This window comes from Enoplosus armatus, chromosome 2 (genome assembly GCF_043641665.1).
Source record: "Enoplosus armatus isolate fEnoArm2 chromosome 2, fEnoArm2.hap1, whole genome shotgun sequence".
NCBI lineage: Eukaryota > Metazoa > Chordata > Actinopteri > Centrarchiformes > Enoplosidae > Enoplosus > Enoplosus armatus.
This window is the reverse complement of record NC_092181.1, coordinates 741,324-768,167: the sequence shown is the minus strand read 5'-3', so window position 1 is coordinate 768,167 and position 26,844 is coordinate 741,324. Positions and strand designations below refer to the sequence as shown.

General features: G+C 40.0%; 2 protein-coding genes and 1 pseudogene across 2 annotated transcripts; all 3 read right to left on the bottom strand.

Moving 5' to 3' along the window:
* Positions 1–4,024: 4,024 nt before the first annotated feature.
* On the bottom strand, positions 4,025–9,099 carry LOC139292787 (sialic acid synthase-like). Its single transcript, XM_070915172.1, has 6 exons — positions 8,901–9,099; positions 7,353–7,568; positions 7,172–7,271; positions 6,380–6,534; positions 5,283–5,549; positions 4,025–5,169 (listed from the first exon to the last, which is right to left on the bottom strand). The coding sequence occupies exons 1-6, from the start codon at positions 9,030–9,032 to the stop codon at positions 4,960–4,962; spliced, it is 1,080 nt and encodes a 359-aa protein (XP_070771273.1). The 5' UTR covers positions 9,033–9,099; the 3' UTR covers positions 4,025–4,959.
* Positions 9,100–9,818: 719 nt separating this feature from the next.
* LOC139298481 (sialic acid synthase-like) lies at positions 9,819–14,679 on the bottom strand (annotated as a pseudogene).
* Positions 14,680–16,731: 2,052 nt separating this feature from the next.
* Positions 16,732–26,346, bottom strand: clta (clathrin, light chain A). The gene is made up of 5 exons (XM_070915990.1): positions 26,112–26,346; positions 25,281–25,309; positions 24,173–24,290; positions 23,952–24,063; positions 16,732–17,961 (listed from the first exon to the last, which is right to left on the bottom strand). Exons 1-5 carry the CDS (start codon positions 26,287–26,289, stop codon positions 17,790–17,792), a joined length of 609 nt encoding a protein of 202 aa, XP_070772091.1. The 5' UTR covers positions 26,290–26,346; the 3' UTR covers positions 16,732–17,789.
* Between the last annotated feature and the right edge of the window lie 498 nt (positions 26,347–26,844).

Below are 26,844 nucleotides of genomic sequence, written 5' to 3'. Positions count from 1 at the left end.
AATTCAACAATTAAATAAAGACCCAATACCAGCAAAAATATTGTATAGGAGATTTCTGAGTGATGTAGAAATAAAATACCATATAAACCATATAACCCCACTGGGATTAAATCCAACCAGACCTAGGTGACCTATTGTTTCTCACCTCCTACTGTTCTTATCCAATTAAACAGGAGCACACTTAATGGAGTGAACCGCCAACTTTCCCTCACAAGCAAAAATGTCACTCCTCATGGTTTACTCACGGTCTCTTTTTCTCAGCCAGTCAAGACCACTTAAAAGCTCCATTACCTTCTAGGAACAGGAGTGTGCTTTATGACAAAAAAACAATGTTGCACATACGATGATAGGATTTTTCTCTGGGCGTATGTTCAGGTGGACTCCCTGGGACCATCTTACATACAAGAAATGAGAGACAATGCAAACTGTGCAAAAATGGCTTTGATAAAAGGTGTTATGTGTCCTCTCTATATTTAGCACAGTCGATATATTTCCACGCTGTAAAACAACAATTCAATGCCACGGCCCGAGGTGACACTTGGTAAGGATTCTGTATTTGGGCCGCAGCTGCTATATTAAGGGCTATGTAGAGAAAAGGCTAAAGTTGTTACATAACCAACCAAGCTAACCTAACCCTCCTTAGGCTGCATCGCAGGGTACATCGCATGCAGGACTTGAAATAAAAATAAGTGTCTTGGCTTGCAGAATAAACCTCAACAGACCTTTGGTAGCTGTTTCAGGTTCAGTTTACGATGCTCTTCTCTTACAAAAATAAATAAATAAAGATCTGGTATGGGGTCGACTTTGAGATAGCTGGAGTTACCGTTCAAAGATGTAACCTGATTACAGCTGAACACAAACTGTAGCCCATGCTTGGCCAAGAATGTTATAAATGAAAACCATCAGACAGTAATTTCCCCACTCCAATAAATTATTAGATTTTTTTTTTTCTACATCGAGAAGTGCCTCACTTGTCAGCCATTTCCATCGGTAGGCCAGGCAGTGAAAAGTGAGAGAGACAGATTCATGTTCTTCTGTGAAGCTGGGATCAGCAGCAGCTTATTGGCTAAAGCTCGTGCCTGAAATAGCTGCTAAGTTATGAGTTAGAGAGAGACCCTCTATCTGTGAGCAGGGACGGCCAAGATAATCGGTGAGATCTTTATCATGTGAATAGAATAAAAGAAAACCTCCTCTCAAGGGAACTGACTGTTCGCTAAGCCCCATCCCCCTTAGTTACTGTTGGAACACCTGTTAAGCACACATTCAGTTTACAATGACAATGGTGGCAGATTTACTACTCAAAATTCTTTGTAATTTTTGAAGCAATTGGTCCCTGGTTTCAGGCAGATGTAGACAAAAGCAGGCTTAATATTTCTGGTCTGTGACTGTCGATTTTGCCAGCTGTCGTAGGCAGAAACAGCATCGTTCTTGTATTGCAGTTTGCATTTTAAATTTCCAACCCTTATCAATGGGAGCTGACCAAGATGCCTCTGGATGCAATTGGATAGACCTACAACCAATCAGAGCAACGAAATGCGTGATGTAGCGCTGAGTGTCCTGTCTTAACTGCAGCAAACACATATATCTCATCAACAAAAAATTTGAGTGCAGTCATTTGTTCTTCTTTTAGAGAAAATATACCGTCCACTTTGTTTAAAGAGGACCTATTGTGCTTTTCCTTATTTTCTGTCATACATATAATGTTACAATGTCGGATATTCATACTAAACGTTGCCAAAGTGGCCAAATAATGAGCTAAATGTATGTAAAAGCGATCCCTGTGAGCCAAAAGCTCAGGCTTCAGACTGCTCTGAACGCTCCGTTTCAGTTTTTTCAACCACCGTGTCTATCTGATGTCAGATAGGCACGGATGTCCTTACATGGTATCTCTGCTCCAGGCTCAGACGAGATGTTTATGTTTATGTCAGCGTTGCTTAGTAACCTTAGGTTTACAGTTTGGAAATTCTTCCAAAGACCAGAACTTGCCCGGCCAATCAGAAGAAAGTGCACAATAGGTTCCCTATAATACTGATGCGATAGCAGATTCAACAGAATGTTCCTCACCAGTGGCAGCCATCTTGGTTGTTAACTACAATGCTGCTCTGTCAGTCATCATGTCAAACCCGCCCCATATTAGATAAACTGGATTCATCTGCCGGAGCAAAGAAAACATGAGCCCGCAGATTCATCTGGTTTCCAGGATAACTTAGCCCTGATGTTTCAAGTATGACTTCAAGTGTGCTGAGTACAAAGAATGTAAGATCAAGCCATTATTTCGCTCTAACATAACCCTGTTTGACAGTGCTAACAGAGATATTATAGGAATATTATACTGTATATATTTTGAATGTTTCGCAACACATCTCCTGCCTTCATGAAATAAAGTAAATTTGGCATAATCAGTTACAAGCTTCACTTTAAGGCTTGTTATTTTTATGCACACAGACTCGGAAGTGGGTTGATGAAATAAGGACACCACAGCTGACAGTATAGACATTGCTGGGTTTTTCTGAGGCAGAGCACCCAACTGAAGTTCAGAGCAGGAGAATCGCACCTGCTTCCCCTTATGAATCATAGCTGACACATTTTTTATTTTAAGATGATAAAAAGTGTTTCTGTCATGCAGCAGACATGTAGCAGCATGAGTTCAGTGCTTTTCTTAGGAAAAACTGTATGCAACAGTCTTTTCCTGTGAAACAAAATGCTTTTCATGCTTTGGACATTAATTCAGATAATACATGTTAATGCTTTTCTTGGTAAAGCCAGCTTGTTGTGTTGGGGATTAAGGATAACAAACAGCTCCATCTAGTGGTTCAAGTATAACATTACTTCTATTTATGGTCCAAATCATTGCTAGAAATTCAGTTTTTCTTTCCATAACATATCAAAACTCACACAGTGATCATATCATCCTGAATTTTGTGAATTTTGATTCTAGTGTCCGAGAAGTACCAATTCACTAAATGTTTAATGACCTTTCTGTTCTCATTCCTACCAACTAAGTTTCTAAACAGCGACATGTTGAGCAGCGGCAAGGGTTGAAAAGACAGCATAAGCAATTGTTACATCAATTTTCAGGCTCTAATGGTTATATTCTCCTTTTAAAAAGGATTTAACACCTGCAATAACAAACATGTTCCTCTATGTGCAGATGGTGTTTATACCAAATCAGCTGGAGGCTCACTCGACTCCAGAACATCAGATTACAAGAGTTTGATTTCTTTGATCGGAGAGCCTGTGGTGTAGAAGAATTTATAGTTTTGGAGGCTTTGACAAATCCCGGGACACGAAAGCTGATCTGAGCTCATAATAAGACAGGTGACCTGTCTGAGCCGGAGACCACCCTGAAGAGTAATAACAACAATGTATGCCTGCTTTTGTGTATCGCTCAAAATGTCATGAGCTGCGTTGCTAGTTGTGACTAACTCAGTGTTAACTCCATTTGTGGTTTGTAAAGATGGAGTACAACCCTGGCAGGATTACCTCAATACACACAGTATACGAATACGTGTACAGGAGCAGTATACACACTAGCACTGCTATCTGCACTGCTATCTGCCACTGAGTCTCTTTTGATACTACAAGTAGTTAATGTTCTAATTTTACACATAGTGGCTTTAAGTTGAATAAAACAATATTGCTTTGGTTTGTATCTATAGATAGATCTATATACATCGTTATTATAATGCTTTCAGTTTCATTGGCCACAATAGTGTGAGAGAGGAAGCTGGGAATGAATTCACTGCGATTTAGGTGAACAACCTAAAGAAGGAAGGAATCTACTGGTTGCACTGTAAAGGTAGGGAATGTTGAATTCTAGCAAAAGTCACTTCCTGTAAATACATTTTATTTGCTTCCAAGAATATATCTGAAAGTATTTTTAATGGGTTTTTTTATTGCAGGATTATTGCCTGTCCTATCCTGTTCCACACAAATCATCAGAACCTGCCATGAAAAGAAGAGTACTTCTATGCTTAACACCAAAGCATTGTTGCAAAGAGATGGAAAACGTCAAAGGAGGGAATTTGGGCAATCATTTATTTGAAGGCTTCATCTTTTCAGAACATCTTAGATCGATTTCCACATGTAAACATTTACAAATATGTGTTAACATCCTTCATCCTGAAAGCACAATTAGACGACACTGTTGGTGCCTGAACAAAGACAGAAGGAGTCTGGTTTATGACAAAAAAAAGTGGGCATTAGGCCGTGCAGACAGTGTATGCACATTTCTTGTTAGGGTTGAATCTAACAAGTTTTATGCATCATGCCCCAGTAGTCTTATTTTGCTTCGTACAAGCCGTACAATCACAAACCTAAATTACTGGAGACATTTTAGCACCAGTTGACAATCTTGACAGCTTAATGGTCCAAGAAGAGTCTACTGACAGTTTGGGAAATATGCTCCGTGATCTCACTGTTGTGTGATGAGATGACTAGTAGCAGCTTCATACGTTCAATATGTATTTAATCTCTACATCGCAGGCTAAAACTATAGTGCAAAGTATGTTTAGTTAACAGTAACAACTCGTTTTTTGTGCCACCTCTGAAAGCACTAGTAATGCCAACAGAGCTGAAACTACTACTGAGCCTTTTGTAAGGTAACAGTGGGTTTATCAAAGAGCCTGTTTGCCAAAAAGTTAGCGTATTTTTGAAAGGCAGCTTTTAAAAAAATAAAAATGCTTTGGCGAAGGAGAACTTAAGAGTTATTGAGCAAAGGAGTTACCTGTTTCAACGCCAGCTGTCGTAATATTCAAACTATCAGACTAATGCACTGTCCAATTATGCACAAAGTTACTGATCGTCCATGACTTCAATGTCAGAAAAACTGCATCAAACAAAATTACCATCACACTCCCATGTGTCATATTAAGCCCCAAAAGCAAATTACCCCCCGGGAAAAATATTAAATCTCCTCTCGAATGCCTTTTCTACCCATTTCAAAACTCCCTTCCATCCTCAGCACTTGGCCTTCTTGCCGTAGCTGTCCACCACCTCTGGCGTGACGCTCTCGTCCTCCGCCACGTTCTCCGTCACGGTCTTACCGACCAGCTCGTAGATGTCCTCTGCAACGACGCCCATGGGCTCGGCCACCTTCACCGTCAACATGTCCAGAGTCAAGACAGTTCCTTTGGGGATCTTGACCTTGGCCACCACTGACTTACCCAGCTGGAAGAAAAGAGCGAAGGGAGTGACATTATTATTGTTCTCAATGCACAAAATTAAAAAAACTTACAATCTTTCCAAACAGTGTGTATTTTCGCGTGGTAAGGACATCTCACCTTATCGTGGCATGGTTTCTCACAAGGTAACATCTGCTTGAGGCCGCTGCCCATCGCCCGCTCCACCAGTCGGATGGAACGAACTAGCTCCCTTAGATCAGAGGGCTCCAGCGAGGCTGCATGGTCACTTCCTTTCCATGTCTTGTCCAAGGTTATGTGGCGCTCAATGATCTTTGCCCCCAGAGTTACAGCCGCAACTGAAATACTGATCCCAGACTCGTGGCCAGAATACCCAATGGGAATATCTGGAAATTCCTTCTGGTATTCCTACAGTTTACATGTGGGTGAGACAAGCGTTCCTTGTAAAGGAATAGTTTTGCATTTTCAGAAATGCGCGTATTACGTTCTTGCTGAGAGTTAGGTGAAGAGATTGATATCATTTTCATATTTGTCAAGTCATGTTTAAATTTGAAGCTACAGTCAGCTTCCGCTGAGCTTACCATGAAGACTTGAAACGGGGACACAGCTAGCCTGGCTCTGTCCAATGGTAACAAGGTCTGCCTACCAGTACCTCTAAAGTTCATTAATTAACACGTTATATCTCTATATATATCTTTATCTGAGACATGAGAGTGCTCATGAGTCATCTTACTATTGGGAGGGCAGTGAATTAGCATGTTTCCCAAAATCTCAAACTATTCCTTTAATGGATTTAACGTTGTAGGTTAGATTCAAATTCATAAAACACAAGCATGGTGTGATTAGACAATGGATTTTAAGAAAAGATGCGTTATTAAGACAAAATAAATCATCATCTTCTTCCTACTTTATACTGAAATAAACATAGAGGTGCCTTTAATGCAATCTACTGTGTCTAGTAAGTGAGAAGATAAACAATGAATGAACCTCATTGGAATGCGTAAACTTAATATGGCCATCAAAACAGGGCGTTTAATCTTAATTATTGTAAATGTAATTCGGGGAATCACATTCTGCATTCTAAAAACACCAACTGCAATGAGACATATAACATTTCAAATGTTACTAAAACTAAATATTCAGCTGCTAAAAACGTTTAACTTTGACAAATCTTTAAAAATCAGTTGTACTTTTCGTACCAACCTTTTAATACAGGGGTAATACTCAATTCTTCTCACCGTTATCACTCTGAGGTTGACATCTTCAGCTTCCAGAGGGTAGGCGCTCGTGCACTGCAGGATGGCAAAGTGCTGGTTGTGCTTCTTCACTGTTTTGTAGACCTGACGCATCGTCTCCATGGACTGCATCCCACTGGACACCACCATGGGACGTCCTGACACAGACAAGAGGGCGACAGCCTGATAAACATCATGCTTGTGGCTTGTTAGCTCATCAACAGTCAAACTGATTCAGTCACAGAAACCACTAAATTCAATGTTGAAATAATTTAGCTTACGGTCAACTCCAACAACTGCTCAGAGTCAAATTTGAGACATTTTTCGCGAATATTCCAGATAGTTGGAATAAAAGCACTCTCCTTTTTATAGTCGGAAACTTAATTTGTGTGTGAAACCTGAGAAACATAGCTATGTGTAAAAGTAGTCCTCACCCAAAAGAGCATTCAAGCTACTTCATTTATTTTTGTTTTATTTTACTAATTCTACTGGCTCTTATTTCTACATTTGTACATTTCTTCTTCTTTTATTGACCTTTTATTGTTTTTATAGAATACTGTATTTGTTTGTATGTAAAACTGTGCATTAGTATGTGTTTTGTACACTGTGCATATGTTGTCCACTGTTTATATATTACTGTGTGCATTTTTTACAAGTTATAAAATGCACATTTTAAAGCACATAATGATAAACTGACTCCACTTTAGCACTTGTTTATTCAACACAAAAAAACACATCTGATGATAAAATGTCATCATCAACAACATTTTCACAAACATGACGGTTCACTCTCACCTTTCTTAGCAGTCTTCTCCAGATAAGGGAAGTTGTTGGTGTCTCCCGAGCCCACTTTGAAGAATGGCACATTGAGCTCATGGAGGAACTCCACTGCCATCTAAAGACAGAAAAAGTTCAGGTTAAACTTAAACCCGATTAAAACGCATCATAAAACCTTAATCAAAAGTCTTGTTCTTACCTCATCCATCCCTGAGGCAGTGAAGAAGATCCCCACCTCCTTGGCATATTTCTTTAGCTCCCTGAACTGCTCGTGGCTGAACTCCAGGTGGCGCTTGTGTTCACCGTAAGTTTCCCCCCAGGAGTGTTTGGAAGTGTACGAGCGCTCCAAGGCTCGCTTGTTAAATTTGTACTCTAATTCACTCTTCTGGAATTTGGCACAATCAGCACCACAGTCCTGTGAAGGTGGATATAAGTGAGGACTGAAAAAAGAAAGGATGCTTGGAAAACATACTGAACAGTAATGATCATTTTAAGTGTCCTATAGATTCCTATGATGTCCTAAAAAGCAACTCATATACACAACTGTAACTTCACAGGAAGGTTCCTGGAGAGGACTATGTAATTTGGTAATAATGAGAGGGACAGTGTTCATTTACTATGTTTCTAGTGAATTATTTCAATTTTATTTGAATCAATTTGTAGTGTTACAAAGAGGGTTTTATTTCATCAGGTGAGCTGAACATGCAAAGGTGTGATTTTGTTTTCTAAAAGCAAGCATATCAATCAATATATTTGGGGAATACAGTTTACAATAATAGGAGCTATACTGAAGCATTAGGCAACCCACTGCTGCACAAAACTACAGCCAGAAACTAAACTATCTAAGGTGCCAGTATACTCCATACGCCTCTGCTACAAGAAACCCCACCTCTGTAGGTCCTCGGAGCTGATTATTTAAAGAATCAGTGACATAAACAGTTGTTTAAAACCGGTACCTGCTGTACCTGCTGCACCTGCTGTACCTGACAATTACCTTACTTAACAGATCAGGTTTGCTGGGCACAGTAATGTAATTATCACATTGTACTAAGTGAAATTACTCAAATGTCATGTGTATCCTGAGGCTGCTTTTACGTCAGCAGCCATAGGCAACAGTACCAGGGGCTAAGGTGAAAATCAGAAACATTAGCTCATTTATAGAAAAAGATGATAGACTTGACTTCGGTACATTTCTTTTGACATGTTTGAATCTAGTATTAAAATGATATTGTATCATTTTAGAATAATGGATAATAGAGCTGTGTACATGTATATTCTTTCACATCTATGGGGTAGTTGAATTGAACAAATAAAAAAACAGGCAAGCAATATGGCTTCAGTACACGTACAGTAGCCTAGTAGGGCCACTAAGTGTAGACGTGAATACACAAGCCAAACTCCATTCACAAATCTGGAATTTTAACATTCTACAACATGGCTAAACATCCATTTACAAAAATCTTTCGGACCTACCTGCATGTAGATTAATTAGCACATTATAATTTCAACTATTAATTCAAGCACTGAGGTCAATAAACGCACATTAGGCAAGTTGATCTTTCATTCAAAGTAATGTTTCACACGAGGAAGGTGTGGCGACGAAGACATTAAACTGGCACATTTTTAAACTAAGTTCTGAGTACGTAAGTTACTGTGTGTGTCCTGGCTGTTACAGATAATACCAAAAGAAAGCATGCACTTAACTTACTCAGATTCAAAATAAACCGATACGTGTCAATTGTGTTACCTTTGCCATTTTGATCATTTCCTTGGCAATCTCAATGTCTCCCTGGTGGTTTTGTCCAATTTCAGCTATAATGAAGCACGGGTGGTTACCTCCGATCATCCTACCGGGACACAGCTCGAACTTTAAAGCCATTTTGTTGACAGAAGATGAAATTATTCAGCAGAGAGAAACTGGACGGCAGAGAGTTGATCCTGTCAAAGGCGACCGGAACAGTTAATGTGCTGCACATCCAGGACGTGCACGGATTTCCGCCTTTGTAGTTCAACGTAAAAACCGGATTTCCTTTCAAAATAAAACAATATATTTATGCACATTTGCAGGTAAGGGAGTTGATGAAGAAAAAAAAAAAAAGGATAAAGGGGTGAGTTGATTATATAAAGTCTAGCTCCAGTCGATAGTGGCAACAAGGTATGTTAATTGCATTTGTTTGTGTCTAATAATTTTAAGTTCATTTAATAGAGCCTATTGGCTAACTTTCTGGTGCTAACAGAGTTTAATGTATTATTTTGCCTTCTGTTTGTGCAATTTCTGTTTAGCTCTATGAACTACAGCAAGAATAAACGGCATTAGACCGTCAGTACAGGCTCAGCTACAATTTCTTTGACTGGAATGCTACAAAAACTAAGTACAAACATTACAACATTTCCTAGAATACAATATTTTTAAACATAGTCTTAACACAGCACAGGCTGAGACTGGTGAAAAGTAAGTGACTGGCACCCCGTTTCCTTCGTTATATAAATCGCAGTCACACTCATGACTCATGACACAGCTGATGTGGAGTGAAAGACAATCTGGAAATGGGAAGATCCACCTTTTGTCTATCCAGCACTGTCACACCCATATTTCTCATTGTTAGTTGTGAACTCTCAAATGAGAAAATGAGACGAGAATACAGAGCTTTTCAACACCCTTTTTATTCACAAGATTAACATATAAGTTACATTGGTTACTGTTTAAGGGCCACATGTGCCTCCTTCAAAAGGCCAAAACCATTTCCTCACAAATACAGTATATAAACTGTACATAGGTACTGCATATAATTACACTGCAGCCTATATATTCACATATGTGACCACAACTAACAATTTTATTATGATTAACTGCTGGGAAAATTAGACAGGGACAGATCATTCAAAACAGAGATGATGTTCATACCACATATGGGAAATATTGGCATTTAGTGAGGACATTTTACAAGCCAGCCATGGAGCATTTCTCAGTTTGGACTGGTGCAAATATTTCCCCTCAAAAGGCATGTGACATACAGAAAGCAAACAGTGTGGGGATGCAAACACAGTTGACATCACTAATATTAGCATGCATTTGTTTTGCAAAAGTTGTGCAAATCACACAGCAGCCATGCAAATCCACTTTTTTTGCTTTCAGTTTCATGGACAATGCACATGGGGCTTCACATATCACATTTGATTTCATATTTCAGAATACTATATTAAGACATATTGAGACCAGTTCATCCGTTCTCTAACAGCACTTTTCCTCCTCTTTATCAAAACTCTTGTCTTTCTCAGCATTCTCAGACACACAGACTTAATCCTCTGTTCCTCTCTTTTATTCCTCCTCATTCTCTTTACTGTATCTCCTTGTGTTCACACACTGCATCTTCTACCTGTGTGTCTGCCTCTATTTCCCAACCTTTGAGGAGGATCTTTTATTCTATCATGTCCGCTAAGATGCTGTCGTCATACTCCACGTCCACTTTGATCTTCTTGCCCACCAGCTGCTCCATATTCTCTGGAGGGAAGCCCTTTGGCTCGCCCACCTTCACTGCAAACATGTCCAGGCTCAGCACCGTGCCTTTGCGGATGGACTCCTTAGCCACCACCGACTTTCCCAACTGGAGCAAAACAAGGGAAGAAAGAAACAAAACCACTGACAGATTAATAAAAAATGACAGACTGGGAAAGAAAATAATGTTGGACACTATAAATTCCAGTGAAGTTATTATGTGCCCATCTTATCATCATATCATCTCAGTTATTGTCAAACTGACTGTTGCAAAGTTTGATCTTATAATGGAAACTGAAGTTATACCAAGTAGTACCAGGGCCTGAATTACCAATACTTCTTATTATTTCATTATTATCAAAATCTGCTACTATACCATCAACACACAGTATGCCATTATATGACAGGATGAATTCAAAATCAAGACAAAGTTGGATAAAGTCTCAAGGTATAAACACAATACTAATTCACGAGTGTGACAGCCTCTGACTCTGTCAGTGCTCCTCCTGCTGTGTTGTGTTTTCTTTTTGCATGCAGGTAGAGATGGGCGGAGCCATTCAATTTGATGTCTTTCGCCTTGGCAGGCTGGACTCAGGTTATTTAGGCTGGCTCCTCATTCTGTCTCTCTCTCTTACCGTCATCATCTAGCCTTTTGGTTTGCTTTACCTCTTGTTTTTTCCCTTCACAACACCACACATACATTCAGCATTACATCCACCACTGACTTGCAGACTACAGATTCATTTATTATTTTTGCCTTTGTCTTAGTTTCAATCAAAACGTTGTTTAAATTACTGTAAATCTTGTGTGGTCTCTTTGTCTAGCTCACTGTGCCTGGGCTGTGACAAGTTACTGTAAGAGTATACTCAGTCGTTCCAGCCACTCAAAAAATATGTGTTGAGAGAAGTCCTCAAAATCGATGCAGCAAAGGTGATGATATCCTGACTTTTACTTCCTAGTATGTGTCAAGCTCCAAAAACATAGACATCCCATGATGCAACTCGATCGCATCTTTCATTAAATCCTACATGACTTGTAAACGCTCACGTATTTCAAACCAGTTTGTAGCGCCCTGATGACATCATTAGGGTTATTTTGGGAATTCCTTCTGGTATGCCTTCAGGAAAAGAGAGGAGTAAAAATCTATTTGTCACTAATGTTCATAATGTGTGTTATGTATATGTTATTCATGTATGTGTATGTGCTTACCAACAATATTACTGTTAATGTAATTAACCATAATGAAGTTTCCATTCATGAACTGAGCTGATTTAATTAATTGTACTATAACCATGGGAATTTTAGCTTAGAGGCTTGCCTGAGATAGCGTGACAATGATGACACCAATGCCTTGTGACGAATTATCACGCCAAAACACACACCCACCCAATCCTGCCAACTGAAACTGAAATACAGCACACACACAATGTTTAATTTCACAACATACAATTCATCGCTTCCTCCGCTATTATTTGTTGGGACTGTGTGATGAAGGAAGGAGGAGGTCATGACGGTTGAGATAGGATTCAGTTTCCAGTCTGACTGGTCTTCACGGACACTCCCCAAACTGAAGCAGAATAAAATAAACATCTGGTGAGTTGGATCATATGGATCGTATGGTAGATGATGAATTGGACTCTGCCCTCCAAGAAATCTTCTCCTGTATCTGGTTGGAGGATGGGGACAACTCTTTATCACTGCAGATATTTAAGAGCAGGGAAGTTGTAATTGCAGATTGCATTTTAAAACTGGAACTGAAGCTTTAAGAGGGACAATGCAGCTATTATTCTCCCCATAGTGCAAATGTTCATCCTCTTTTTCTGACATTAAAGAAATGGAAGCTTTCTAGTGAAGTCCTACAACCAGGTATATTGAGGTATAAGCTGTTCCAAGGAGTATGGGTTGGCCATTCCTGCGAGACATTTGTTGTCTTCGATGAAGAAAAAGACAATAACCATATACTGACATATTACTGATTATTTTGCTGCACTCGTAACAGGGAAGAGTCAGTGGACATGATGATTGAAGGGGAGGAGACACTTGTTCTATTCTATTCATCTTACCGTGATCACGCTGAGGTTGACGTCTTTAGGGTCCAGAGGGTAGGTGCTGGTGCACTGCAGAATAGTGAAGTTCTTGTTGTGCTCCTTCACTGTTTTGTAGACCTGACGCATTGTCTCCATGGACTGCATGCCACTGGAAATCACCATGGGACGACCTGATGCAGGCCGAACGGTACACAGCCAAAGATAGTAGGACTTGTACTTGATACAGTATGACTTGTGGCAGAGGATCACCCTGGACATATTTTATATTTTGCGTGTGTTATTCATAGAAAAAACAATTCTCATCACCATACTGTATAGGGTAACATATGATTGACAGCACAGGCTTGTAGTCATGCATTGCTCCCTTACTCTTCTGCATGTTGACTTTAAGACTCAACTCCACCCATGACTCCAGTGACACGTCATTGCTTCACTTTGTCTATAGAACATTAGTGAAGATACACTATATCATAAAATATATAATATTATATAATTTATAATATTACATAATATATAATGTTATATAGTATATATCATATATATTATTATTATATAGATAATATAAACAGGTCAAGAATTCATGGTTCCATCTGTTGCACCTGTGACCACACCCATTAGCAGGTGTGGTCAAAAATGAAATGCGTTGCACCAAAATCTGTAAACTATTTATCTTTCAATCTCAAAAGGGATGATAAATCCAAACTTTCCCAGGACATGTAAAGCCCTCGCAAAACCTCAAACTTCTTTTTTCTTCAACAACCTGTGAGGTCGTTTCAGGTAAGAGTCATTTGAGGTTACATGCTGCAGGGCCTCATACCTTTTTTGGCAGTTTTCTCCAAATAGGGGAAGTTATTTGCATCACAGGAAGCAACTTTGAAGAAAGGCACATCCAGCTCATGGAGGAACTCCACAGCCATCTATGGAAATCAAAATAATTGAGGCACAAATGTAAGTACTCTGCTGTTCAGTATTTCAATGTCTCACATGAAACAATTGCTGTGACAAGAGTATAGTACTGGGACATGTGCTGTATTGGTAATTCAGCTACGGTCTGAAACAAATAGAAACTATTTGTTAATAGAAAAATCTATAGGTTAAGAATTAATTTCAGAGACAGTTTTCCTGCATTCCAGTGAATCTTTGGAGTCATTTTTTTTTACTGAAATGTGGATACCTTTGAATTGAATATGGTTTTCTCCATTTCATGCTTTTATCACATTCACCACTGCTTAAAAGCAACACATTATGATTAAGATGGCTGTCATGCTTAGTTGAATCATTCTGCCAGAGGGGGAAGATCCCCAGATACCCTGGTTAGGTTTGGTCTCCTGATTTAGGCTATGATGTCTGGAGGTTGGCAAGTGTGCCGATCAACCATACTCATTCATCACTGACATTGATGGCTTTTCATCTACACATGCTTTAAAGCAGCTGAACTTTTTGAACAAAACTCCTGGGGTCTGAGGAGTGATGACCCCGACCCCTGGGTTGTGGAGTAAAATATTTTCTTTTACCTCGTCCATGCCAGAGGCTGTCAGGAAGATTTCAATTTCCGCCGCATATTTTTTCAGTTCCTTGTACTGCTCGTGGCTGAACTCCGAGTGATGCTTGTGGTTGCCATAAGTTACCCCCCAGGAGTGCTTTGAACTGTAGGGGCGCTCCAAGGCTTTCTTGCTAAATTTGTGCTCTAATTCACTTTTCTGGAATTTGGCACAATCAGCACCACAGTCCTGAGATGACAGAAGACGAGGAGCAGAGAAGAGAAGAGAGGAAAAGACAGGTTGTTAATTTTGACAGTACAAAGCAATATTTTTTAACAACTGAATCTTCTTTATAGGCACAGTTTTACCTTTGCCATCTTGATCATTTTCTTTGCTGTCTCAATGTCTCCCTGGTGGTTTTGCCCAATTTCAGCAATGATTAGGCACGGATGGGAGCCCCCCGATCATTTTACCGGGACACAGTTCAAACTGCAGAGACATTCAGTCAGGAGTCTCACAACTTGGCAGGTGAGAGATGTCAAACAAAATTAACTTCCTACAGATAAGCAAGCGAGTAGGACAATCTGAGTCAGGCGATGCCTTTTTAATAGACTATGGGACCCTGCCCATTTGCAGTGATGCAGGTTTCAGGTACAAGCAAACAGCGCATCCAGTCCGGATATTGAAGAGAAGATCCTGCATTATACTGAGAAAAAGGACTTTGATGTTTGATGTCTTTATAGTTGGGATGTTGTTCAGATATGATTCTAGTAAAGTTCTTGAATGAAATCTTTCATTAAAAGACCATAAATTGATGGATTAAAAGACTAAAATTATCTTAGTCATGAGACATTTTAAACCACACAAATGTGCTAATGTTTTGATAAGAACGATTTTCTACACTTTCAGTTTGGAGTTTGTATGTATCCAATAATTATGAGCAGCCACATCACTGTTATTGAAGATTGAAGACTTCACACGTCAGTCAGTGTGCCAAACGAATGACTGTGATGACTAGGTTTCCTTCACACCTTGTGTCGGAATGCAGCTATCCTGATGAGGTGAGGCTGCCTCCGTCTCTAGGTTTGGGTATCAAGAACTGGTTTCCGAGTTGGAACCGGTTCCAAATTTTCAAGATCCGTAGGTAGCCAAATATTAGCTTGTGTCATTTTCAAACTGAGGACATTTTCTACATCCCGGTTTGTATTTGGTTGCTCCTCCTTTTCCAAATAGGTTTTGGAAATGTATCAATATACAAATAATTGGAGCAGAGATAAAATACCAGAAGTGCAGAGAGTTCACTGCAGAGTATATATATGAATGCAATGCCTGCAGTAACTGGTCATGCCTAAGAAAGAGTGCATCTCTGCTTTCGTGTGGAGAAGGCACTGCAGACAGCGGCATAATTCTGTCTGCTGAGAGGAGGAGGTGACTCAAGGTTGACAGCTTTGCAAGCAATGCTCTGTGTTTTCTATCAGTCAAGCATTTCAGGAGGAGAATAGAGTCTGTTTACACGCCTCTATCAGATGAACAGGGTCAACAAGGTCTCTATTTAAGATCGAGATCTCTGGTCTATATTGTAGAAGTAATTAAATCAGGATGCAGTGGAATGAAAAAGAAATCCATCAACATCAGTCAAAATTGGAATTGCAGCTAGAACAATCGCATTCACAGCTTTCAGATGTTGAACAAAGAGCCTTTCTACAGGTCTTTTAGCTTTAGAGATATAAATGTGGGTCTATTGTTGACAAGAGGCAGAACACCTTGTTCTTGAAGAGAATGAACGGCAGGTTTTTTAATTGCTTCTTGAGGTAGATGATATCACTTAATGTGTGGCAAAACTACATTCGGTTTCAAAGTCACTTCATGTGGAAGAGGCCATAATGAACTCAATTTAGGATTAGGTGAGCTGGGTATTGCAGCCTAGTAGTCTACTTCTGTGTCTGCCTATTGTAACACGTTAGACTTGGGTGACATATGTACCTCAGTGTGTAAAAGTCATTCCTGACCCTACAGTCTGTAGCCCAATGTCCAGTTCTTCCACATCTACGACACTCACCTTTTCTCTCGTCTGTGTGTGTTTTCTCTGTGGAGTCCTTCTCTCTGCTGTCATCTGAGCCACTATGAGGAGAAGGGAAAGTTTCTTCCTCTCGTCTGAAACACACCGCTTTTCTTTAAGGCTTCAAGTTATGTCTGACCTGTGAAAATGTCTTTGTCTGCCAAGTTAAATGAGTTAAATGAAATTTTAAAGATAATCTCAACATTAGGCAATCAGCAATTCATTAGTTTGTACTGCACATCAAGTTAACCATATTTAGCTCACGATTTCTCTCTTTCTGTGTATTTCAAAAAAGCAATTTTGAGTTGAACATCCACTGAAAGTTTGTATGTCACTTTTGGCAAAATAAATAAACTTACTGCACTAACCCGTGATTGTTCTCACCCTGACCATTCATTCCTTGCAGACAGAGAGCTCAACTATTGCCAATGAGCTACAGCTTTTAGATTTACAATTGACCCAAATATTCAGTTGAAGAATGACAGAACGACAACTTTCATTCACTTTTTACTGATATTGAAATCAAATGGACAATGAGCACACATGGTCAAGCAACAGCTGGCTAATATCTAGTTCTCTTTAAAACCACAACTGTCTAATTTCAGTGACATAAACGTTTTATATACTGTATATATAATGCCTTCTGTATATGTACATAGGTACACGCATAGAGTACATACACACACTGTTGAGGTTTACACACACATACAAACGGGTCACATTTATTGTAATGACTGGACTTTGTTCAGTTCCTGACTGGAGAGGGGAAGAGGCTTTTCAAAAGGAAATGCATAGATTGGAAAATTTAAACACAATGTGCCACAAGCAGGCTCTACACACACAGTTCAAAGTACACACACTGAATTTAGAGTTTTGTCTTAAGAGTTTGGTCCTTAAAAAAACGAAGAAAAATTCTGAAGATACTTTTTTGTAAGGATGGGAAAACATGAGGTGATGTGCTAGAGGGCAAAAGTTGAATAAAACCATTTAACATCAATCAACGCTCGTTCAGGAGGATTCATAAGATGGACAGGTTAAGAGTTCAGCATTATGGGAATGATATTGTATATGGGCCATGTGAAGCAGGTTGTAGTGTAGCCGTAGGCCCAAACAAACATCAACCCTTCCCTTTTAGTATCCAAACTCACCACCCTTAAACAAGTGTTACGCAATACCACAGACCATGAGACCTGGTGTCAACCTAATGGGCCTTCATCTCAGTGTATTAAACAACGAGGAAGAGGAATTAGGAAGAGGAAGGTCTTGATTGGTCTGTGGAAGAGGTCACACAGATGAAAACCTTTCAGGGGGCAGAAAATGGTGAGCTGGTGCTTCAAGGCTAATCTCTACAGCCCTGCCAGGAGGAGATAGATGAGGGTAGGACCACTGGCTATATCCTTCCACAGGGCTGTGCATGGCATACAGATATGGACAGAAGGGGTGCAAGTCCCCTTGTCTTCAGAATACAGATGGTGGGACATCGGTAGTTGGGTTGGTTGGTGTGTGATGAGAGAGGATGATATGGAATGACACCCTGAGCAGGCTCGGCTGCCTAGCGGACTAGCGGGGACTGCTTCAGGGAGATGAGGACGGAGCGCATGCGAGACACGTCTTTGGCCTGCTTGCTGGACTTGGGGTTGAAGTCGCAGAGACGAGCCACCCGCTCCCACTCCGTGCCAGGGTTGTTCTCATCCAGATCTGAAATCATGGCCTCCTCAGCCGCCCTACACGCAACAGGGAAGAGGAGAAGGAGAGGACACGGAACAGAAAACAAATCAGTTGAGGAAGAGGTGAGATATACCAAAGTACACGTACAGCCCTGAGAAAGTCCTCTGCTGATCACCAACATACACAAGTACATACAAGTTCTGGTGGAAAACTCAGTCGTGCCTCTTGGGCTCCACAGTGTTGACTCTGGCACGACTGATACATTCGTCAGATTCAATCCAAGATAAAATGTTAGTCATTAGGTGTATTGATGTGACTTATACTCCATAGATTATGGGAGTATTTCTCAAATCTTAACAAGTCTTTCTGGGGTTTTTTTTGTTTTTCTTTCCCTTTTTTGACTCAGTGGGACTTGGTTCAGCAGAGTCTACCTCAGGGCAGGACAGTCCAATCACTACACAGAAATGGACATCCATCTGTCTTTCAGCCCACAAAGAGAAACAAGCTACAACGGTTTCATTACCTGTGGCATGCCCCCAACTCTGCTTACACATTACAGTACAGTCAACTGTATTTTCGCCTCTCCACAACAGTAAAGGGAGGTACGTATAAAACACTGATGAGAAATCCAAAGAAAAACAAACAAACAAACCAAAGCTAAACAAAGTAATTGTAAGGTCTGATAAGCATTTTTGGTTGGTTAAAAATGCAGTTCTGTACAGAACTGGGGGAGGGGAGTTTGCCCACACCCTACACTTCAACTTGCCCTGTTGTTGCATATTTACAACGTTCTCTTTACTCGGCAAGACCCAAGTATAGGGATGATGAGCTCATCTATATACTTGTCCTTGATTAACAAAAAGGAACAATAATGGCAAGTTCTGTTTTTTTAACCAAGCCCAAAAGAAGTGGAAGCACTGCTGGGCCTTAGCCATGCATTGTGCTGCGGCTGAAAAGCAGGCTATTTGGAGGTGTGGCAAAGAATGTGCTTAACTTTGACTTCATGTGTCATAATTGTGGAAGTGATCAATTCATGTCTTCTTGGTGAAGGGTGAGGTGTTTTTAAGCCATAAAAAGAAATAGTGGACTTTTACACTACAGGGCTTACTTCATAACATTTGAAGTTAAAACACAAAAGTGAAAAAAAGAAGAAAAGACAAAACGTAAAAACTGAAAATGGATCAGTGCCACTCTCACAAGACATTTTGAGATGCAAGCCACAGATTATGGCTAAACAAATGTAAGCCCTCATCACACCCCACCCACAAACAGTAATACGTCCACTGCCATGATACTTTTCTAGTTACAAGGATCTTTTTCTAAACTCCACCCAACCTGCAAGCAGCTACTACCTACAACACAGTACACAAAGCAAAATGGGGATGAGAAGCCAATGAACATTCACTGTCACAACCAACTACAAATACACAAAGGGACTAGAAGGACCACAACATCACAGAAGGGACAATATAACAAACCTCTATCTAGGCAGTGGATCTAACTGTTGGGATAGTAAACTTGGTATCTGTGCACCATATAGTTATCTACAACACACACACACACACACACACACACACACAGAACTGCATCTATCCCCTGTCAAAAATATAAAGTATTTGGAGGTTCTGTGGTTTTGTATTTTTACTTAACTGGTCTAGGCGGTAGCAAGGATGGTTAATGTGTGTGCTTTAAGGTGCATAGGAAAAGAAAACAGGGAGAAACAGTTTCACAAGTCAGAATTTAGAAGAGAGAGAGAAAGAGGGGAGGGGACGAAATGAAAGACAACAAAAATGAGCTAAATGCAGATGTTGAAAGCCAGCATGCAAAAGCGACATTTTTTCATTTCATTTTTTTTCCGTCAAAAGTGTTCGACAAAATAATTAGTGTGCAGCCTTTGGTTTGGTGACGTTTTCTCTGGAAATACTGCCTTGAGCCATATTTCTGCCAGTTACACACACACGGACAATATAGTCAGGGGTCTCATTTATAAAACTGTGTTCATTATTTTCCAGTGAGTTACATCAAACCACGAGCACATCATCTCATCTATAAAAATGTCCAAAAGCTCCCACTGTCTCCAAATCTTTATAGGCATTGTTCAGATTGTTCATACGCTTTTAACATTTTTTAATTCCCAACGTTTGTGTGGGAAGTGGTATTCACATCATTCAAGCCCATTTGTTCTTCCTGAATGCTTATAAATGAGGCCAGTGGAGTCCCCGTCACAGACTCCCTCCAACAAGATGAGGAAGTGGTGATATTCAGAGTCATTCTACACCATCACTGCTGAGGATGAAAAGCAATTTGTTCTTCAGTATTGGGTCAATCCCACATATAAGCTAACAATATGCTGCATTAAGGTGTGCACATTAAAAAAAAAAGACTATTGAAAAACACCATCAAATTATTTCCCTAATGCATTTTACCACAGGGGAATGACAAACATGAACATGCATACATTAATATTAAGCTACAAATGGAAACACACAATGGAAATGTAATGCCAATTTTTAAAAGGAGAACATCTTAATGACCAACCTAATGAAAGAACGACCACAAATAAAGATTTTACAAGGGAAGCTATTCTCAAACTTTCTCTCAGGTTTACATTACAAGTATATTTTTTAAAATAATAATTGATGAGATGTTTTACACTGCTACGGGCTGGTCTCTCCTCTTAACCTTGAAAACCAATGCTGACTGATAAGAAGAAGAAAAAAACGTGTACACCACAATGCAGGCTAATGGGCACTCCCAAGTAATTTGATAGCAAAACCAAAGGCTGCACAGCTCAGGCTATTGGATAGCTAGCTGGGCAAATTAGCACGTCATCCTGTAGGACAGCAGCAGCTACAGAGCAGCTAACATTCTAATAAAGCACGAACACAGTACAGTTTGAAGCAGTTGTGTAACCATGATATGACCAGTGATGTCAATACAATCTTTGCTGTGCATTTTATTCAGCACCAATAAGGAGGAGAGTGACGGTGGGGGCAGTGAGTGCTGGACTCAATATCTCAACTCAGGATGCCTGCTAAATGCTATCTGGAAATTAATTGAAGAACCAAAATGATGGAAACAAAGCTGGAGAATTGTATTTCTGAAGTAGTGATTAATACCCTACAACTATCAATGACCTTTTAGCAACCTATAAAAAGATTATAAAATATCCCCAAAGGCAAAACAAGTTGTCAACTGGAGTTTCTGAATGCTACAAATATCTTGGGTCTAATTATATGGTTAGGGAATCGGCTGGCAATATGGGAAGTCAGGGTGGGTACTTAGGAGGTTTGACTTGTAGAGATTCAGAGGAAGGAACCACCACCAAGAACAATGTCAACTCTGCACAATTGTGCAGTGAAATCATATCGTATTTCATGAACAACACTCAAGAAGAAAAAAAAGTAAAGTTTAGGCGATCCTGACACAAACACCCAAGTCCAATTATACACACACACAATTGCTTCAAACAAATCTATAAGCATCCTGCTCCTAATTAATATCTGGTAGATTCATTTGGGGGAAATCACATTTATAAAAAAGGTGTTAAGTGGAAACAAAACACTTCCTGTAAGAGTTCATACAATTAATGTAAGCAAGTGTTAATTGTTAGAAACTTATATAATGTATTAGCAAAATGTTTTGCTGAAATGACTTGAAGAGAAATGACTAAGTAAACACTGGACAAATCAACATAGGCACAGTTAAGAAAGAATTAATTTGATTTCCATGACTGAGGAGTTTGGTGGTGTGCATGTAGTGGCATGCAGTCATTCTCTTAACTGAAATATCCTGACAGGCGTCCACTCACAGATGACATGCAGACATATGGGGGGGGGGGGGGGGGGGGGGGGTATTACTGCAGTTTCTATTTGAAAAAGGAAAAAAACTACATGCTAGACGACAAGTGTAACAACTAGAAATCCAAATAGTTAAAAATGAAAAACGAAAGATGGCAAAAACATGGCAACAAAAGGTAACTAATGAGATGAATATGATGTCAATGGTTGGATGCTGGGAGTTGATGACAATGGAGAAAAAAACTAAGCAAAAAATAAAAATAAAAGGGAGGATGTTAGTTGGAGCAACATACACATAACCAATGAGCTCAGAGAAGGGCTGCTTGTAGAAGTCTTCATCCAGCACCCTGGACAAACATCCGCCCAAACGACAGAGCAGCAAGAAGGCAGGAGAGAAGAGAGACAGCGATAAAAGGGAGAAGAGGATGGAAACACAAGCATTACAGGTTACCACACAATAATACGCTAAGGCATATAATCAAAGGCTCAGGTTTATGGAAGGACTTCTAAATGCAGCATCAGGGGGGTTTTCAAAGGCTCAGGGAGGCTCTGGGCTGATTGTGTCCGCCCCCTGAAATCTTTAATTACACGGCTCTGGTGGTCCGCCAGACAGCACCAGCTCTTCACATTTCAAACTAATTTCATGTGAGAGAGTGACTTCAAAACTTCAGGGCAATTAGTAAATTAATTGAATCATCAATATATGTTGTAACTATAAGCTACAATAATGAATATCAATTGAGGATACCAAAGATATTTGGCAATGACAGCTTCTCTGATGTGAGGACTCATTTGCTTATCTTTGGTTCATATTATTATATAAATAATTTTAAGCAATTTTGATCCACGTTCAATTTTAATATACCGATCTGATCTTTGGTAAATTAGGGGATAGGTAGCCGTCTTTTCCATACATTTTACTGTACAGCAAGTGATTATTTGATTAGTCTGGAAAAGAAGAAATAGATTAATAATGTAAATATTTGTTAGTTGCAGGCCTAAGTCTTGGTGCAAAATTGGCACCACACATACATTCATAAGTAAGTTATTTACTTTTACCAGACAAAGACCATACGTATGAAAAAGGTTAGACACTAGTAACACTTTTTCCAACAAACACAGGGTTGCCAGATGAGTAGGGAGTCATGGCTGCAGGTAGTTTATTATTAATAGGGCAGCAGGGCTGCATTACAGTGCAGGAGAAACTGAGACAATTCAATACCTGGTGGCTAGTGGAAGACACAAATATGCCAGCCACGCGGCATATTATACATCCTTAAATAGTAGTACATGTTGAACAACCATATGAGAAAACAACACACCAGTTTTTATTGTGTTGTTATCATATGATCAGATGTGTCAATTAATAAAAGTATTTTATTTTTTATAGATTTGTAAAAACATTCTTAAAATGACATTACTTCTCTTGAGCCACTGCGCAACACTAAAAATAACACTTCACAGCTAAGTGGAGGAGCCCTGTGGATTGTCTCTCACACTCAGAAGTCAGTAGGCTGAATGCTGCTAAAGCAGCAAGTCAGCCTATTGTCAGGAGATCTGACAACTTTAGCTCAATCTGGTACACAGAAATCTAAGACAATATAAACACAATACAGTAGTTGCCTTGGACATTCATGGATACATCCAATGTACAGTAAGATCCAACTTAAGCTGTTAAATAAACTTTAATCTAGAGGTTTTAAGATATTTAAACTGAACAGTTGGTAAACAGGATAGTAAAGAGGGCTGTGTGCTGAAAAACAACATAACTGAAACAGCTGTGGCACAGTAGTATTTGTTGCAAGGCTATTGTAGAGTGTGTATCAAAGCATCAGATGCTACAATATTGCCATGAATATAATCATGCTCATCTACTGTAGCATCTCAGTAGCCCCCTAAAGAAAAAGGCTTCAATTCACATTATTGTCACTATGTGTGAACAAATGAACGTGGATCAGTTTCTTTTCCTGCTGGAGAGCCTACACGCTGAGTCAAACCTTAGTATTCGGTTATTTTTCCACCTGTGGCTGAATCCAAGACTGCTGCTATTGTTTAACTGTTAATACCTTTAACTATTCAAACTTTTTCCAAGATAATGGGGTTGTTGTGAATCCTCCATATCATCAGCTTGACTTTTTTTTTTTTAATACAGAAACATAAATGTGTTCATATTCATGGTTATAACAGCCCTCCCTCATTTCCATTGTTCCTTGTGTCCTGTTTCTACCCTGCTATGAAGCCAGTACCTGTTATTGGTTTTGGTTTTCTCCAACTGCTCGTTCTGCCTGGCGTGCCACTCTTCCAGCTCCACCTTGGCTTTCTCCTTCCACTCTGACTCCTGCTTGCGAGAGTTATCATCTGGGGAGAGAGATGAGCGAGGAGAGCAACGATTCAGTGAAGAGGCAGATGGGAAGGTAAACACAACAGCGGGAGACCCTTATAAAAAAATCCTCTGGTCTGTGCTTACCTAGCAACTCCAGCCTCTCTTTTTGCTCCTCTCTCCACTTGCGTAGGCTTTCAGGTTCGGCCTGCAGCCGGTCTGCGTTGGAAATTGCTGCATAGGCATCTGACGGGCCGTTGCTTTCCTGAGAAGAGGGAGGGGATGACAGGCAGAGATAATTGTGTTCCTTCATAAAAAAAAAAAACATTTTATGGTGATGAAACATCCAGTCTCACAGAGACTCTCCAGAATTATTCATCTTTCCAAATATAATCTAAAAGTTGAAAGTACATTTGGAATCAACTATTGCAGCCAGATTCCAATATGCATATAGTATATCTGCTCTTAAAAGTTAGCAGTATGCTGTTTGAGAGGCTTTATTAAAACCAAATGTGGCCCACTTTGAGTTTTAACAGCTTAGCTTCTCTCACTGCCAGAAAGAAGCCCTGACAGTGCAAAAGGCAGCAATGTTGCAATGGCAGTACAGGAAAAGGAAGTTGGAGCGGATCTATGGCCGGATTTTCAAACCTCTGCAGTAAGCACTGAAATCACAGTGCAAGTTTTTATAATCTCAATAATTCGCTCAAAGGACCCTTTATTATAATTTTGGTCATATATTTTGCAGTTGCTGACATCTGGGAACATGGCAACATAGCTAAAATGAATACTCTGGCAAGTACAATGTTTTCATAACTGACAGAAATGAGTGCAAAAGTTATGAAAATAAGTAATTAGTAAAAAATAGAACTATTCTTTAAGCATCAAACTGACAGCAGGCAGGGTCAATAACTACAATATGAGACTTTTTCACATGGCAATGTAAAGGTTTTTCTTCACCACAGAATTGTGGAAACAAAGTCCACTTTAGCAGCATAGTTTGGCCATTTACCAAAATAATAACATCAGTGTCCTGACAACAATCCTCTGTGGAGTCAGCAGAGACAAAATTGATAGGCAGCAAGCAAAAGCTCTACTTTAGAGTTCAAAAGATGTTTGGTTTGGACAGTGTGCCCACTAATAGGCTGTCAAAGCCCCCCTATTCACACACAAAATCCACAGGAGCAAATATGAGAACAGAGGAATTTGACAATTTCAGAGCAAAATGGTTAACAAAAACAATGTGAGGAAGTATTACCCCATGAAGCTCTCCGTTGACAGCACCATCTACAAACATACAAAGAAACAGCTGTCAGAAATCAAGCAGACAAATAAAAAAAGACACTTCTTTATTCATAAAAGGACAACGCATAGTAGAAGACATGATTGAAATATGTCTGGGAACAAAACAACAAAAACTGTATACTGACAAGACCATGGCTAACTGAGAAGCTGTTACTCTTGCTGAATCCTCAAGATGTCCATACACACGGCATGATGTGATATGTCAGCACTTCTGACCAACTACAATTGCTAAACCACGACGAAGCTACAGCTTCGAGGAAATGAGGCAGTCTTGGGCAAAGGTCATTTAGCTCCATCAATTTCCCCTTGTGGCTGTAAGGTTAGCTGGCAAACACAGATGTAGCAACATGTCGCACTGCCAGCAAGTAGTAAAGCCTGATAGGAAGCAATGAATGGCGGTAACGTTAGCTAGAGCTGCTGCTATTGCACAGTTTCATTCAATTTAGAAACGCCAGCGGAAGCTTGGATCGTCACATAACAAAGATTCACTTATCATTCAGTTTTCCTTTTACGTGTTCATTTGTCAATTAGACAACGGTGACACGGGTTAATGTCGTCAGCTAAGCCCACTTGGCTAATTTGTTAGCTCAGCTAACGTTAGCAAGCTGACTAAAAGAGTATCAGCTTCAGTGTACATTTAGGACCACATTACGGTTTAACGGAACAGTTAACGTTTAACAACATAGCTCACACACACGCTTAATATTAGCAACTAGACAGACAATGTTAACGGTGAACGGAGACAAACTGTCTCTGCATGACCACAGTAGTCACCGAACATTACCGTTGGAGTCTCCCAGCGACGAGGGGACCTCTCCACCGTCCAGGATGCTGAAGCCTTCGTCGTTTTCAATCCCTGCGATTTCGCTCTCCTGCTGGGCCAAGAACGCGGCGGCGGGGTCCTCTTCCGAGCCGATACCGTTTCCAGCAGCGGGCGCGTTGAGCATGTCAAAATCGTCCATGTTGAGGGAGGATAACTTTGAGACACGACAGCAGGTGTAGCGGTTGACCGAAACCGATTAGCTCCACGGGAAGAAGGACAACACAAAAAACACGTAAAAGCTAGCGAAGCGGAAACGGCTGAATAACCAATCACAAACCAGGATGGCTGACTGATAGTACAGCGCACCAATCGTAAAACAGCAACGTCAAAATAGAACCAATCACATCTGTAAACCCTCCTCCATACGGGTCCCATGACCTGCTACGCTCTATCAGCTGTGAGACAAATCCGCAGTCTGCGATTAGATATGTCATTGTTAGACCATTATTCTGTTATTATTTAAAGATATGCTGTTATTAGTTATTAAACTAAAATGCATATGCATATATATATATATATGCACACACATACTTTTTGCCTTTGTCTTTTTTTTGATCCCATCAGATCATAGAACCTTGTTCCACTTTGCCACATGCCCTCTGTCAAACTGCAGCTGAGTTTTTGGCTTTCTCTTTGCCACTCTGCTATAAAGCTGGTGAAGCACCAAGGCAACATGTGTTGTATCCAGCCCAAG

Coding starts and splice junctions, on each gene's coding strand:
- clta (XM_070915990.1), bottom strand. CDS start 26,289: ATGGACGATTTTGACATGCTCAACGCGCCCGCTGCTGGAAACGGTATC. Junction 24,064..24,172: donor AGAGAGGCTGGAGTTGCTAG/GTAAGCACAGAC, acceptor CTCTCTCCCCAG/ATGATAACTCTCGCAAGCAG. Junction 17,962..23,951: donor AAAACCAAAACCAATAACAG/GTACTGGCTTCA, acceptor TGTTGCGTGTAG/GGCGGCTGAGGAGGCCATGA.
- LOC139292787 (XM_070915172.1), bottom strand. CDS start 9,032: ATGGCTTTAAAGTTCGAGCTGTGTCCCGGTAGGATGATCGGAGGTAAC. Junction 7,272..7,352: donor CTGCCTCAGGGATGGATGAG/GTAAGAACAAGA, acceptor TTCTGTCTTTAG/ATGGCAGTGGAGTTCCTCCA. Junction 5,550..6,379: donor TCAACCTCAGAGTGATAACG/GTGAGAAGAATT, acceptor TGTAAACTGTAG/GAATACCAGAAGGAATTTCC.